This window comes from Aotus nancymaae, unplaced genomic scaffold (genome assembly GCF_030222135.1).
Source record: "Aotus nancymaae isolate 86718 unplaced genomic scaffold, 86718_ANA_hifiasm-v0.15.2.pri h1tg000008l, whole genome shotgun sequence".
NCBI classification, from domain to species: Eukaryota; Metazoa; Chordata; class Mammalia; order Primates; family Aotidae; genus Aotus; species Aotus nancymaae.
Genome location: NW_026988419.1, coordinates 7,089,784 through 7,103,869, shown reverse-complemented (window position 1 = coordinate 7,103,869; position 14,086 = coordinate 7,089,784). Strand labels below are relative to the sequence as shown.

Sequence of the window (14,086 nt, the reverse complement as noted above, 5' to 3'; positions counted from 1 at the left end):
CAGAGTCATTCCTGTTGAAAATATCATTTTGGGGTTTTGTTTATATTGCCATCTTACTGCTCTAATAAGATGGATGGATGGATAGATGGTTGGATGGATAGATGGGATAGATAGATGGATGAATGAATGGATAGACAAACAGAGTACCAAACAGGCAGATGAATGGATAGAGGGATGGGTGGATGGATGGATGGATGGTTTGATGCATAGGTAGATAGACGGTTGGATGGATAGATAAGATAGATGAATGCATGGATGAATGAATGGATAGATGAATAGAGTACCAAACAGACAAATGAATGGATGGATGGGTGGGTGCGTGGGTAGATGGATCAATGGATGGATATGTTGATGGACAGATAGACATTTGAGGAAATATGTCTAGTGGGAAAGAAATGTTCACTCAATTAAATTTGTAATCTTAATGGAAAACAAGTTTCTACAAATAGGAATAAGTTGACCCCAATTATATTCCTACTTAGCTTCTACACTTCTTAGCACACTTTTGAGAGCTTTATTCGTTTTAGTGTGCAATCTCTAAAATCCTAAAGATTCAAAGATGATGGGCATGTGTCTTTATAGAAGAGTTCTAAGAGCTTAAATGAATGCAATTGTCTGCATTTAGCAAAAGATCACACAGAGCCACGCTCTTCTCCCAACTCTCAACCCATCTCTAGTCTAAACCTATTTGTTCAGCTTAGCAATGACTTCCAACATCTTTCCTTGCCAAAGTTTATCCTTGTGAAGTGATGAAAGAAACAACATGTACTGTCAGCAGCACATGAAGAGACTTTCTGGCGTGCAACAGGCCTGTGTCCTGTCACTCTGGGCTACTGGCTTATGTGACATGGTTTATGTCACAGTTTATGTGACAGCATTTATGTCACAGTGTTTTATGTGACAGTTGCTAGAGACCAACAAGGAGGGTGCAATTCCTACTTGCTACCCACTTCTGAAGACTTTTGGTCAGCACCAAGCTGGTAATAGGACATGCTCGTCAGTCTCTACCCTGAAGAGGCAAGGGCCTAACGGAGCTGAAACAGAAGCATGAGAGGGCCAAGTCCTGGTCCTGGATATGCTCCTGAGAGCCACCACTACCCACAGTCCCACCCCAACTGTGTCCCACTTGTCCACCTGCCAAACTAATGGGGGGCCTACTTCAGTGCTTCTGTCCTGCCACTCTCTGGTCCCACATTCCTCCAGAGCTGGCAGCATCTAACCGAGGAAGCACCGCCATCCTTTGTCACGAATCTCTATACCTCTTGGGCCATCAGGACCAGGAGGCCCCTGATCTCCAGGTGGGCCCGGGTCAGGAACATCCTTAGGAGGTCTTCCTGTGGCACCTGCAGGACCAGGTGGCCCTGATCTCCCTAAGAAGAGACATGTTCACATGTTAGCCTCATTGCATTTGGAAGGTTGTGGTTTAGTTATTGGAAGAAGGGCAAAGCATGCTGCAGCTTACCCGCGGGCCCTGGAGGACCTTTTTCTCCACAAGGACCTGGAGGAGAGATTCCAGGGCTCCCAGGGTCTCCTCTCTCCCCTTTTAGCCCAGGTATTCCCACTGGACCAGGTGGGCCCACATCATGCAAACCTTAATGGGGAAAACAGAATTAATACTATATCTTCTCCTTGCTTGTCCCAGTTATAGTGCCTGGAAAGGAATCGCTTCCCAATAGCAGCAGAGAAGTGACTGATTCTGCAGCCACCAACCACTGGTTGCAATGGTGGTCCAAATGGCTGCACCATTCCTCTCTCAGGAACCATCACACTGGTCAGTCATACGTTTTATTTCTTTCATAATTATTTTCCAGATTTAAACAACAACAACAACAACAACAACTTAGAGACAATACCAGCATTCCCGCCTCTACATTGGATAGAGTAAAAATAAATGAAATACAATAAGTAACTAAGAATAAGTTGCTTGAAATTTGAGGTAGAAACTGGCATAATTAGAACTATTGTGGAATTTCACACTGGGAAAGAAGGACATCAGTGTTTTCTTGCAAGGCACACACATTTAATCTGACTATTTGGAGGAGCTACTAAATGAATCTTATGTAACTATATCACAGAATCTTCCAATTTGTAGATTTCACCTCTCTCCAACAATATATTCAAATCTAGCAGCACAATTTCTGTCCCCCAGGGTCATTGCAATTTGTACATTAGGTCCCAGCTACTTTGATCATAAGCAGTTTTTCTGAGAAAGTAACACAAGAAATGTGCATTATATTAACAGAACAAGGTAAAATGCACTTGCTGAAGACTAACCTTTTTATGGTATAAAAATAACAGCAAATTGTAGAGGTAATTTGTTTTAGCTGTGGCCATAAAAGGATGCTACAAGTACTAATTCGGCCCACGTGGTCAAACATGGCATTACTATACTTCAATACAAAAATTCTAAAATCCCCAAGTGTTTACTTGTTAGGATAACATTTTGAAATCTGGCTCCATTAACGCAATTGTTCAGAGTACTTTTAGTAGACAGAAAATTCCAAGCAATGCCAACATTCCTTCTTAAATAGGGTTTTCTCAAATGTCCTTTTCAAATGTCATTTTCAGCACTAAAAATAGTTCCAATCGTATGTCTCTAACCTCAGCCAGTTTTTGTAGTTTTGCCTGCAAATCTCATGAAGTTCAGAAACACCAGGGGAGGGTACCACTTTCTCTCATGGACCATTGATTGAAACCCAGTATGTTACGAATGATTAGGGACTTACCTGAAGCACCTTTGGTTCCTTTCTGACCCTTCAATCCATGCAAGCCGTCCAGGCCAGGTGATCCGGAGGGACCTGAAACACACACAGGCCTGTGATCCAAGAGAAAGCCAGCCACCGGTACTCAATCTAGCTACAACCGCAGGCACTGCCCAGCAAAGGGCGCGCTGCTCGGGCCAGCAGACGGCTCTCAGTCTGGACTTCATCATCAGGGTGGAAACCCAGGCCCAGAACTATTTAACACATTCATCCGATAAAGGTTTTCTGCCAAGACAGCTTAATGTAAACAATTCTTTGGTTTTAAATTACTGCTGTTCGTTTCTGATCCTATCATGACCAGATACAGTCTAGAATTACCAAATCTTGGGTAGTAAGTGATCTTTGCTTTTATGACAATAAAATCACCCTAAATAGGTAAGGAAAGAGATTGGATGGAAGCAAATCCAGGCCTCCCACCTCCCAGACTTGGGGTCACTGCACCCTCCCAGGGGTTGCAGGCTCTGGTTTCATCAGGATCTAGTCATGGAAATGCATTCAGAGGATGCGTGGAGCCGTGGCGTGCTGGCAAATGCTTGTCCTGCGATGCTCAGGCCTGCGTGGCGAGTATGGCTGCAGCTGTTGCTTTGCAGCCACTTCTTTCAGAACCATTCTGATGCCTTTGTGCAGAAACTAAGTTTATTTGCGATGATCACTGAAAACTCCCATCTCTGCAAAAAGACACTACCTCACTGATGCCTGTGCCTTCTCTCAGAAACTTCTGTTTAGTTCTCTAAAGAGCCGTCCACCAGCCTGGCTTGACTGAAGTTGTCACTAAACGCTTCCAGTGGAAAATTTGTCTTTTCATCAACGTATGTTGCATTGTGCTGAACTTGTGTGAATGAGAGCCTTTTCAAATGACACTTCTTAATGGCCCTTGGTAAAGTTGGAGGGGGACAGGGAGGGAAGAAAGCAGGGAAGGAATATTTATCGAGCATCTTCTGGGCACTGAGCCCTCTGCTGGGTGCCTTCTCACAAGTCCTGTCCCACTGATGGGTATGGGCACTGACACTTCTCCCCAGCCTCTGGCCAAGCCTGGGAAACTTCCTTTCTCATTGGTAGATCTTCCACTCGGTGAGCCTCTCAGCGCACAGGCAGCCTGTTTGATTAGTTTAGGGTCACATCTCTCAAACTTGGGATAAAAATATCGTCAGCCTATATGGTTGAACACGGAGGGTGCCCCTCACCCACCCCCATAATATAGGACCCCCTTGATGGTTGATGTCCATACCACACTGTGCAACAAGCATGTCTTTGGGTGACTGTCTACCCTGCTCAGGGATAAATCAGAGTTCAAGACTAGGTCCTATTACTCTTTCTATCCACATACTTAGTATGGATATGCTCAATATTGAATACCTTGTAGTGTTCAATAAATGTATGTTGAGTGAGTCAATGAGTGAATGAGACAATACGGAACAAGGTGGATAAGGGAGAAAGCTATAAAAAGGAGCAGGCTACAATTTCTATTTGTATGCCATATCTTTCTTTAATAGATTTATAGGACAAATAGAATTTACAGAAGTTAGAGGTATCCATTTGCATATAAATAATTCAAGTGCTAATTGTTATCTACTCATTTTAAGCAAGTCCTCTATGGATTCTTATTAGAAGATGGCACAGTTAGTTGGTTCCATTCTATTTAAAATCAGTACTTGAAACAGTCATTATTCTTTTCTTTATGATCTAAACTGTAGATTGGTTCAAATGAGCCATATTCTCTTGCACCAAAACAAAACAAAACAAAACAAAACAAAGGAATGCATCTTTATTTTCCCTAAATCTCTTATACCTAACCACTTTTTACAGTTCTGGTTTATTCTCCCATCCTCTTTCCTATTTTATGAGCCAGCATTTCAAGTTTGCACCAAAAGAACACACAGACCCTCTCCATCTGCCAAATCTGGATATTTATTGCAATCTATCTGAAATGATAATAAATTTTCAGGAGACCATTCACTATTTCCACATATTTTGATCTCCAGCTTTAGTCACCAAGATTGATGGCTTGGGGACTTGGCTGGGGTGGAATGTCCCTGCTATTTTCTGCCAGCTCTCCATTGTCACATCAACACATCCAGATCCTGGGTTGTCACGGTCCCAGCCTCTCGTCATTGTTGAACTGGCCGACCCTTATCTGACCCAATGTTATCATTCTAAATTGAATGCAGCTACATCTGAGTAGGGTTGTAAGGGTAATTTTTCCTTTTTACTGAAAGCTTTTTATCAATCCCATCTCTACATCAGAAAGTTGTTCATGCATGAAATATATACAGTGCAGATGAGAGGCAATTAGGCTAACAAAGCACATTTCTGGGTAATGAGGAATTTTTATTCACCTCTCTGGTCGCCCTCCTGCAAAACAACCATCATTTAAGGCTGCAGCACACTGCACTTTCAGGCGGGTGCTCTTCCTCTAGTCAGTGAGTCTTACCTCCAATCCAGTCGGAATTGCAGCTCCCATCTTTGTTAGCCAGCAGGTCTTTATGACTAGATTCCCACTCTCAGGCTATATTTTGTTCTAAAGCCTGAAAACATTTCTCTACCCCCCCTCCCCCACAAGAGCCTTTATATGGATTCATACTTTTAACAGATAGGGTGAGCAATGTGTTCCTGTTTGCCTGGGACTTTTTCCTGGTTTCAGCACTGAAGTTTCTGTATCCTGAAATACCCACTTAGGCCCAGGCAAAACAGGACAACTCGTCATCCTAACTTTAAAGCTGAAGGGAAGAGAGACCTTTGTGACTATAAGTGATGGTTGAAAAACCTGGAAGAGTCTTATCAACAAAGATTCTGAAATAAGATTTAAATTTTTTTTATATTAGCAAGTTCTTGAGTGCCTACTAAGGGCGTAAGATATGATTCCCTAATGCACAGGGAGTCTGCCCCAAATGTACCTCCCGGCAGGTGCTGCCAAGACAAGGCAGAACAAGAAAGAAGCATTTCCTGACTTGACAGAAGAAACAGGCAATTATATCCAGTGGGGTAAGTGCCGTGGGGGCAGGGCAGGAGGGGAGTCATCTAGTAAAAACGTGGGGAGAACATTGCCATGATTTTCCTAGCTCTAAAAGGCATGGCATTTCTTTTCTGAGGAAAGCCATTTGCAGATTCTTTTTTCTGATGAAATATTTTACTTGCTACCAACCAAAATATCCAATCCACATTCTTTCCAGCTCTTGTCACGCTATAGATAATTTTCTTTAGGTTTCCATTATTTCAATCTTATATTACTTTCCAGGTAGGAATTGGGTGTTTTCCTTTTAGAGTGCATATGTACTTAAAATTTTAAGTCTAGAAATCATGCCCTTTTTATTATTATTATACTTTAAGTTCTGGGATATATGTGCAGAACATGCAGGTTTGTTACATAGGTATACATGCGCCATGGTGGTTTGCTACACCCCTCAACTCATCATCTACATTAGGTATTTCTCCTAATGCTATCTCTCTCCTAGCCCCCACCCCCCAACAGACTCCAGTGTGTGATGTTCCCCTCCCTGTGTCCATGTGTTCTCATTGTTCAACGCCCACTTATGAGTGAGAACATGCAGTGTTTGGTTTTCTGTTCCTGTGGTAGTTTGCTGAGCATGATGGTTTCCAGCTTCATCCATGTCCCTGCAAAGGACATAAATTCATCCCTTTTTATGGCTGCATAGTATTCCATGGTGTACATGTGCCACATTTTCTTTATTCCATCTATCATTGATGGGCTTTTTGGTTGGTTCCAAGTCTTTGCTATTGTGAACAGTGATGCAATATATATATGTGTACATGTGTCTTTATAGTAGAATGATGTATAATCCTTTGGGTATATACCCAGTAATGGAATTGCTGGCTCAAATGGTATTTCTGGTTCTAGATCTTTGAAGAATCGCCACACTATCTTCCACAATGGTTGAACTAATTTACACTCCCACCAACAGTGTAAAAGCATTCCTATCTCATTGTGGTTTGATTTGCATTTCTCTAATGACCAATGATGATGAGCTTTTTTTTCATATGTCTGTTGGCCACATAAATGCCTTCTTTTGAGAAATATCTGTTCATATTCTTCTCCCACTTTTTAATGGGGTTGTTCTTTTTCTTGCAAATTTATTTAAATTTCCTGTAGATTCTGGTTATTAGCCCTTTGTCAGATGGACAGATTGCAAAAATTTTCTCCCATCCTGTAGGTTACCTGTTCACTATGATCATAGTTTCTTTTGCTGTGCAGAAGCTCTTTAGTTTAATTAGATCCCATTTGTCAATTTTGGCTTTTGTTGCCATTGCTTTTGGTGTTTTAGTCATGAAATCTTTTCCCATGCCTTTGTCCTATGTGGTTTTTTCCTGGGGTTTTTATGGTTTTAGGTCTTACATTTAAGTCTTTAATCCATCTTGAGTTAATTTGTGTATCAGGTGTAAGAAAGGGGCCCAGTTTTGGTTTTCTGCATATGGCTAGCTAGTTTTCCTAGCACCATTTATTAAAAAGGGAATCCTTTCCCTGTTGTTTATTTTTGTCAGATTTGTCAAAGATCAGATGGTTGTAGATGTGTGGCATTACTTCTGAGGCCTCCGTTTGGTTGTGTTGCCTTATATATCTGTTTTGGTACCAGTACCATGCTGTTTTGGTTACTGTGGCCTTGTAGTATAGTTTGAAGTCAGGTAGCATGATGCCTCCAGCTTTGTTCTTTTTGCTTAGGATCATCTTGACTATACAGGCTCTTTTTTGGTTCCATGTGAAATTTAAAGTAATTTTTTCTAATTTTGTGAAGAAAGTCGATGGGAACTGCAATCAAGACATTTTTAGCATATGTTTAAGTTAAAGTTTAAATATGATTGAACACAAGCAGGATTCAAAATCCATATGGCCTGTTCTAGCAGAGCAACTCTTCAAAATAAATGGCTTCTCTCTCCACGGAATCACACCAAGTAACACCTACCACACTACAACTTCTGGAAAATTGGAATTATTTCAAAGCTATCTGATGTGTAAAGAAGGCAAAGTATGGGAAAATCATATTTGAATTTTCAAAACAATAAAAGGAATAATCCCAGAAGAAGGGGTTTCCAACTCAGTACCTTCTGAAAGGAGGTACTTTTTGTTTTACCAAGATTTCGTATATGTATGAGTCAATGAATGAAGGCAGGTGGAAGGAGAAGGGAAAGATGAAACTTGGTTAGAGGACGCTACCAAGTAAGCTGGAACCATCAGCTGTTGGTTCAGGTAAGGACTGCAACCACATGGCTACCAGCTCAGTTATTCATTATCCTGTTTGTCCATTCATTCATATCACCAACCAATATACTTATTGGGTTTTGACTGGGTCCCAAGGATATATGAAAGGTCCTTGCTTATTAAAAAAATCATACTCTATTTGATGAGAAAAACCTCCAAACAAATGTGATACAACATTAAGTGTTATGGTAAAGATATGCCCCAAAATACCCATAGAAAATGTATCTTTTCTTTTCTTTTCTTTTCTTTTCGAGATGGAGTCTTGCTCTGTTGTCCAGGCTGGAATGCACTGGCACGATCTTGGCTCACTGCAACCTCCACCTCCTGGGTCCAAGTGATTCTCCTGCCTCAGACTCCCAAGTAGTTGGGATTACAGGCATGCACAACTACATGGCTAATTTTTATATTTTTAGTAAAGATGGGGTTTCACCATGTTGGCCAGGCTGGTCTCGAACTACTGACCTCAAGTGATCTGCCCACATCAGCTTCCCAAAGTGCTGGGATTACAGGTGTGAGCCACCACACCCAGCCAAAAAGTACTTTTTCTGAAGTGGACGAAATGGACTGAGGAGAGATGAATACCATGGATGAATGTGAGGGAATAAAGATTGGTTAATGACATGCATTTTATATTATCTTATTTTATGTTATAACCAGATTTTTATAACGAGTCCAGCACTGCGTTTACAGATCAAGAAATTCAACTCAGAAAAAATTATTCTTGATCGAACAAAGGTAATGAACACTAATTACTCTATCTCTGTAGCACCTTATTATTTTCTCTTTCTTCTACTTATCATGATCAGTAAACATATATTCATTTCCACATATATTATTAACGTCTTTCTCTCCTGCCATACTGTGAGCTCCATGAGGGCAGGAAACAGGTCTATTTTCTTCAAAACTGTGCACCTAGCATCTAGCACAGAATCTAGGACATAGTAAGAGCTTAGCCATATGTGAAGAGAATACATGAATAACGTAGTCATGTATTCATTGGCTAAATTCCTTCAGAAATAAGATGGCAGCAGCTGGGTGCTCACATCCTAGCAGTTTGAGAGGCCAAGACTGGTGGATCATTTGAGATCAGGAGTTTGAGAACAGCCTAGCCATGTTTGAGACATGGTGAAACCCTGTCTCCACTAAAAAATACAAAAATTAGTCAGGTGTGGTGGCAGGTGCCTGTAATCTCAGCTGTTCAGGAGGCTGAGGCAGGAGAATCACTTGAACCAGGGAGATAGAGGTTGCAGTGAGCTGAGATCATGCCACTGTACTCCAGCCTGGGTGACAGAGCAAGACACCGTCTAAGAAAATAAAGGAAAGGAAAGGAAGAAGGAAAAAGAAAAGGGAAGGGAAGGAGAAAGGAAAGGAAAGGAAAGGGAGAGGAGAGGAGGAGAGAGACAGCGAGGGAGGGAGGGAGCGAGGGAGGAAGAGAAGATGGTAGCACCACCATCTCCCCAGTAGAAGGCATGTCAGCTGGCTGGATGGGTACCACCTATAGCCCTGGCTAAGGAACAGTGGGAAGATGCTAATGGCACCTATGGAAAAGAGTGGCATGACCAAGAGCAGGGTCACTCACTGGTACAGGAAAAAACACCTTCAATTTGCCCTCATTGGTCTGTATCCTTCTGATGGAATGGGCTTCCTTTTGACTTACCTTTTATTCCTGGAGGACCTGGTATCCCTGGATCCCCCTGGAGGCCTCTTAGCCCAGGGTCTCCCATTTCTCCCGGCTGTCCCCTCAGTCCAGGAATCCCCTGATCACCTGAGGATGACAGAGAAGTTTGGCAGACACCCAGATCCAGATAATAAATGCGTTACATTCACTGGGAAAGTCATCTATGTTATTAATATATGGGTAATTGTGAACATTGTCTCATTACTTTTTTTCCTATATATCTTAACTCCAGGGAGTTAAGATATATAAACAAAATGCCCATAATTTTGATAACAAAATGCCCATAATCCCAACACCTTAACCCAATTGTCCATATGTACATACATGTACAGATAATACTCACAGAGTTCAGATATATAATTTAAAATACGTTTAAATTAGGGAGGAGAAAATACACTTCCAAATGAATGAATGAAGTTGCCAATTATAGTTTTAAACTTTCCCTTTTTTTTTTTCTGACTTGGCAGAAAAGGTATCCATTAATTTACTGTGCTGTAAGTGTGACATCTGCTTTAGGTCTAAAGGAGAAAAAAAAATCCAGCATCCTGAATGGCAGGGGAAATGCAAAGGGCTAGAAAGGAGCTGCAATCTGGGCCAGACACAGTAGCTCATGCCTGTAATCCTGGCTCTTTGGGAGGCTGAGACAACCTCGAAGCCAGGAGTTCCAGGCTACAGTGAGCTATGATTGTGCCACCATACTCCAGCCTGGTTAATAGAGTGAGACCTTCTCTTTCTAAAAAAAAATAAAAACTAAAACGAAAGGAGTTGCTATCTGTCAGACCACTGCTTTGTGTCTGGTGCCATGCTAGGCACTTTACAGGTGCTGTCTTAGTCTACTCCAAGTCACTCAGTGAGACCCACTAGCTTACAGGTGAGGCATAGCTGAGTTTGAGTGACCTATCCAAAGTCATTGGTCTGGGAAACGGCAGGGCCACATCTGAATTTAGGTCTAGTTAAAGACTGGCTGTTTCTGAAACACTCTGAGACACAAGAGCACTCAAGTCTCCAGATTTCCTTTCAAGGTACCTGGGCACCCTGGTGATCCAGAGGAGCCAGGTGGTCCTGGCCTTCCAGGTGATCCTCTAGGCCCTTGAATGCCAGGCAAGCCAGGTTCTCCGGGTGCTCCAAAATGCCCTAAAGAAGGAAAGATCAAATATCTGAGTTGCTGTTTGAGACAATGAATTTATAAAATCGCCAACTTCAGCCCACCTTCTTCTTTTCTATCCTTACTTTTTTATTTTTAAATAGTTTCTATTGGAAATGAAAATAACATTAAGGAAAAACTGATAACAAAATGCCCATAAACCTACACCTTAACACGATTCTCCATATGTATATACACGTACAGGTAATACCTGCAGATTTTTAAAAAATTAGTGTTGTATCATAAGTAATTTTCCAAGTTTATAATAGTTTCCCTAATTTATCATTTTTAAGTGAATGGCCGATAGCTTTTTGAGTCAATCTTAAATAAATTAACTAATCAAATTTTCCTCTACTATTAGCCATTTAAGTTATCTCTAGCTCTTGGCTGTTATTCATAATGCTCTTTGTACACCCTTCGTAATTTTTTTTCTGCTATTAAATTATTTCTTCAAAAAAATTCATAGGAGTAGAATTTCTGGACAAACAGCATGATATTTTGGTATTTTCAAATGAATGTTAAATGGTGAAGTATTTTAAAGTATATTACATCATAGTGTAATTCCATCCCTAAGTACTTCAGGAGGTAAGAAGTCTGAAAACTAAGAATATTTTTCTACACTGCCAAAATAACACTTTCACAGCCAAGAAAATTAATAGCCATTAATACCATCTAATACTCATCCCATACGTGAATTTCTCCCCTTAATGTCCTTCACAGTTGGTTTGTACACACCACATTCCGTCCCAGAACCACTCATTATATTTCATGGATAGATCTCTTCAATTTTAAAAAATTTAAAACAGTCCTTTTCTCATAACAGTGACTTGCTGCAGAGCACAACTCAGTTCTTCTCTAGTTTTCTAGGACAGACCATTCAACATCTGGTTCTTGGTACGGGTTGTCAGTAAGGTTTGGAGTAAGTGCTGCATGGACTCAAACCACCATATGGAACCTACGCACAGCTCCAAGAGCATGCCATGTTCTTACTGAGGACATTTTAGTTTGTTGGCTTCTTTTCCTGCTAATTTATTAAGGATAAAATGATATTTCAGACACATGAAATTACATTTCTTTGATTGCTAAAGAGGATGACTATTTCTCCATGTGTTTATTTACAATGTATGAGTTTAGTGCATGTTTATAGGATAAACCAGTAGTGTGTGCTGAAAATCACTGGTTGAATTTGCAAATAAAATATGTCTCTGTATTTACAAACCACGGTGGGGGGCTGTAGTCATCATTTATTATAACACACATGAAACAAGATTTGTTAGTCTACACCTGTTCACTGATCAAATTTAACATCTGTTAGTCTCACTATGTGTTATCTTATTTATCCTGAAAACATTCCTACAGTAAAGGTAAGGCAGCATTATTCTCAACTACAAGTGATAACACTGAAATATATTTTTTTTTAAAGTGTCTCCTGAATTTTGTGAAGTTGTATTAAGAACAGAACTTTTGAGTTAATTTGCACTGTATTTTCTCTCTGAATAGAGTGCAGAGTGGGTAGGACTGAAGCCAGGACAATCACATATAATCCCAAGACCAGCTGCAGATCCATGCCTTCTCGCGGTGCTCATTCAAATTCAGTGCAGCTTTCTCCAGTCAACGGAAATAGTATATTAAGTAAACTCCATGCTGGTGAACAACGTATAATATAATTTAACATTTCTAAGCTGAGGCCATGGCATATGGGAAAGGGGCCAATTTAAATGGTGGTAACCACAGGAGACCAGGCCAATTCAGCCAAGGCAAATTTTCTGAAAGAGTCAGCCTAAGTGCAAAATCACTTGGGTTTATGATTTTTAACTTAAAGTACTACATAACATCACAGGCCCCCATTTTGGACTACTCTGAGCTTATAAAATCTTATTATCTTGATGATTTGCTGATTGATGATGATCATCATCATCATCATTGCACTTTACATTTGTATAGTCATTTTCAGTTTCAATTTATTTCCTTTGCTCCTCAGGATAATCCTTCAATATGCATAAGGCCTGTTTATAGGTGAAGGAACTATACTCAGAGAAGATACTCAGCTTACCCAAGACCACAGGTGAAGTAATAATGGAGGTTGACTTTGAGCCACTGATTTTTCCCTTCTGAGGCTTCTCATTTTGATATTTGTCATGGACTCCCATAATCTTGACCTCAAAACTATTTTCCCCATCAAATGTACACTTCAGTTACACAGTTCAGTTAACATATTATGCTACCTTGGCTGGGAACGGTGGCTCACACCTATAATCCCAGCACTTTGGGAGACCAAAGCAGGCACATCACTTGAGGCCAGGAATTTGAGACCAGCCTGGCCAACATGGCAAAACTCCGTCTCTACCAAAATATAAAAATTAGCTGAGTGTGGTGGCACACACCTGTAGTCCCAGCTACTTGGGAGGGTAACGTAGGAGAATTGCTTGAACCCAGAAGGTGGAGGTTGCAGTGAACAAGATTGTGCCACTGCATTCCAGTCTGGGCAACAGGGTAAGACTCTATCTCAAAAATTTAAAAATTATATTGTCTAAATATATCTGTCCATGTCAGAGGTAAAAAACCCATGGGAAAGAGTGGGAAGAAGATGAGAAAGGTACTTTTTGCCACTGTACTAACTTGTTTTTGTTAGACTTCCATTTTAGCATGGCATAAAAACAAAGAAAATAACATTTCTCATAATAGTTTTGCTCAGAAAATATCTAACATTCTTTCAGCTACATGAAATGAAACACGACTATTGCCAGGGGGAATTTTAAGATAATGCACAAAATTATTAATACTAGGTGTTTTAATTTACAAGGGACCCATCTAAACACAAACCTGGTTTCTAACCTGACCACTATTGGCTGAATCCCCTGGGGCATAACTTATTTAAGCAGGCATCTGTGGAAGGACGTTTGTTCCATCCAAACAATGCATATTCCTGGGCATCCATCTTTGTATACTTGTCTGACTATTGACTCCAGATAAATTCCTAGGAGTAGAATTCCTAAGTCAAGGGATATGCATATTTTAAATATTGATGCATTTCCATAGGGCCCAGAAAGGGAGTATCAATTAATATCCCCAATATTTTCTGAAACATAAACATATATGAGTGCAAACCAATAGAGCATTCTGTCCTAAGGCTGCTTTCCCCTCTGGGGGTCCTGTTCTATTGGCTTGAGCTCCAGTGATTTCCCTTTCCCTGTAAAGCATAGAACTGTGCATAGCACTGGCACCCGCCTTCTGCTGTGGATCATCCAATGTAGCCAGTGGTGGCCTCAACTGTCACAAGAACTCAATGG

At 40.7% G+C, this 14,086-nt stretch overlaps 1 protein-coding gene across 1 annotated transcript in view; it reads right to left on the bottom strand.

Annotated features, from left to right (window-relative positions):
* The window catches only part of COL4A4 (collagen type IV alpha 4 chain), a 137,245-nt gene that overhangs the window by 26,614 nt on the left and 96,545 nt on the right, over positions 1-14,086 (bottom strand). Inside the window, exons 36-40 of the mRNA XM_064372756.1 lie at positions 10,679-10,786; positions 9,632-9,739; positions 2,727-2,798; positions 1,463-1,591; positions 1,260-1,370 (exon numbers count right to left, since the gene is read on the bottom strand). Of these exons, the coding sequence (XP_064228826.1) occupies positions 1,260-1,370; positions 1,463-1,591; positions 2,727-2,798; positions 9,632-9,739; positions 10,679-10,786 (528 nt within the window). The remainder of the gene's footprint in view (positions 1-1,259; positions 1,371-1,462; positions 1,592-2,726; positions 2,799-9,631; positions 9,740-10,678; positions 10,787-14,086) is intronic.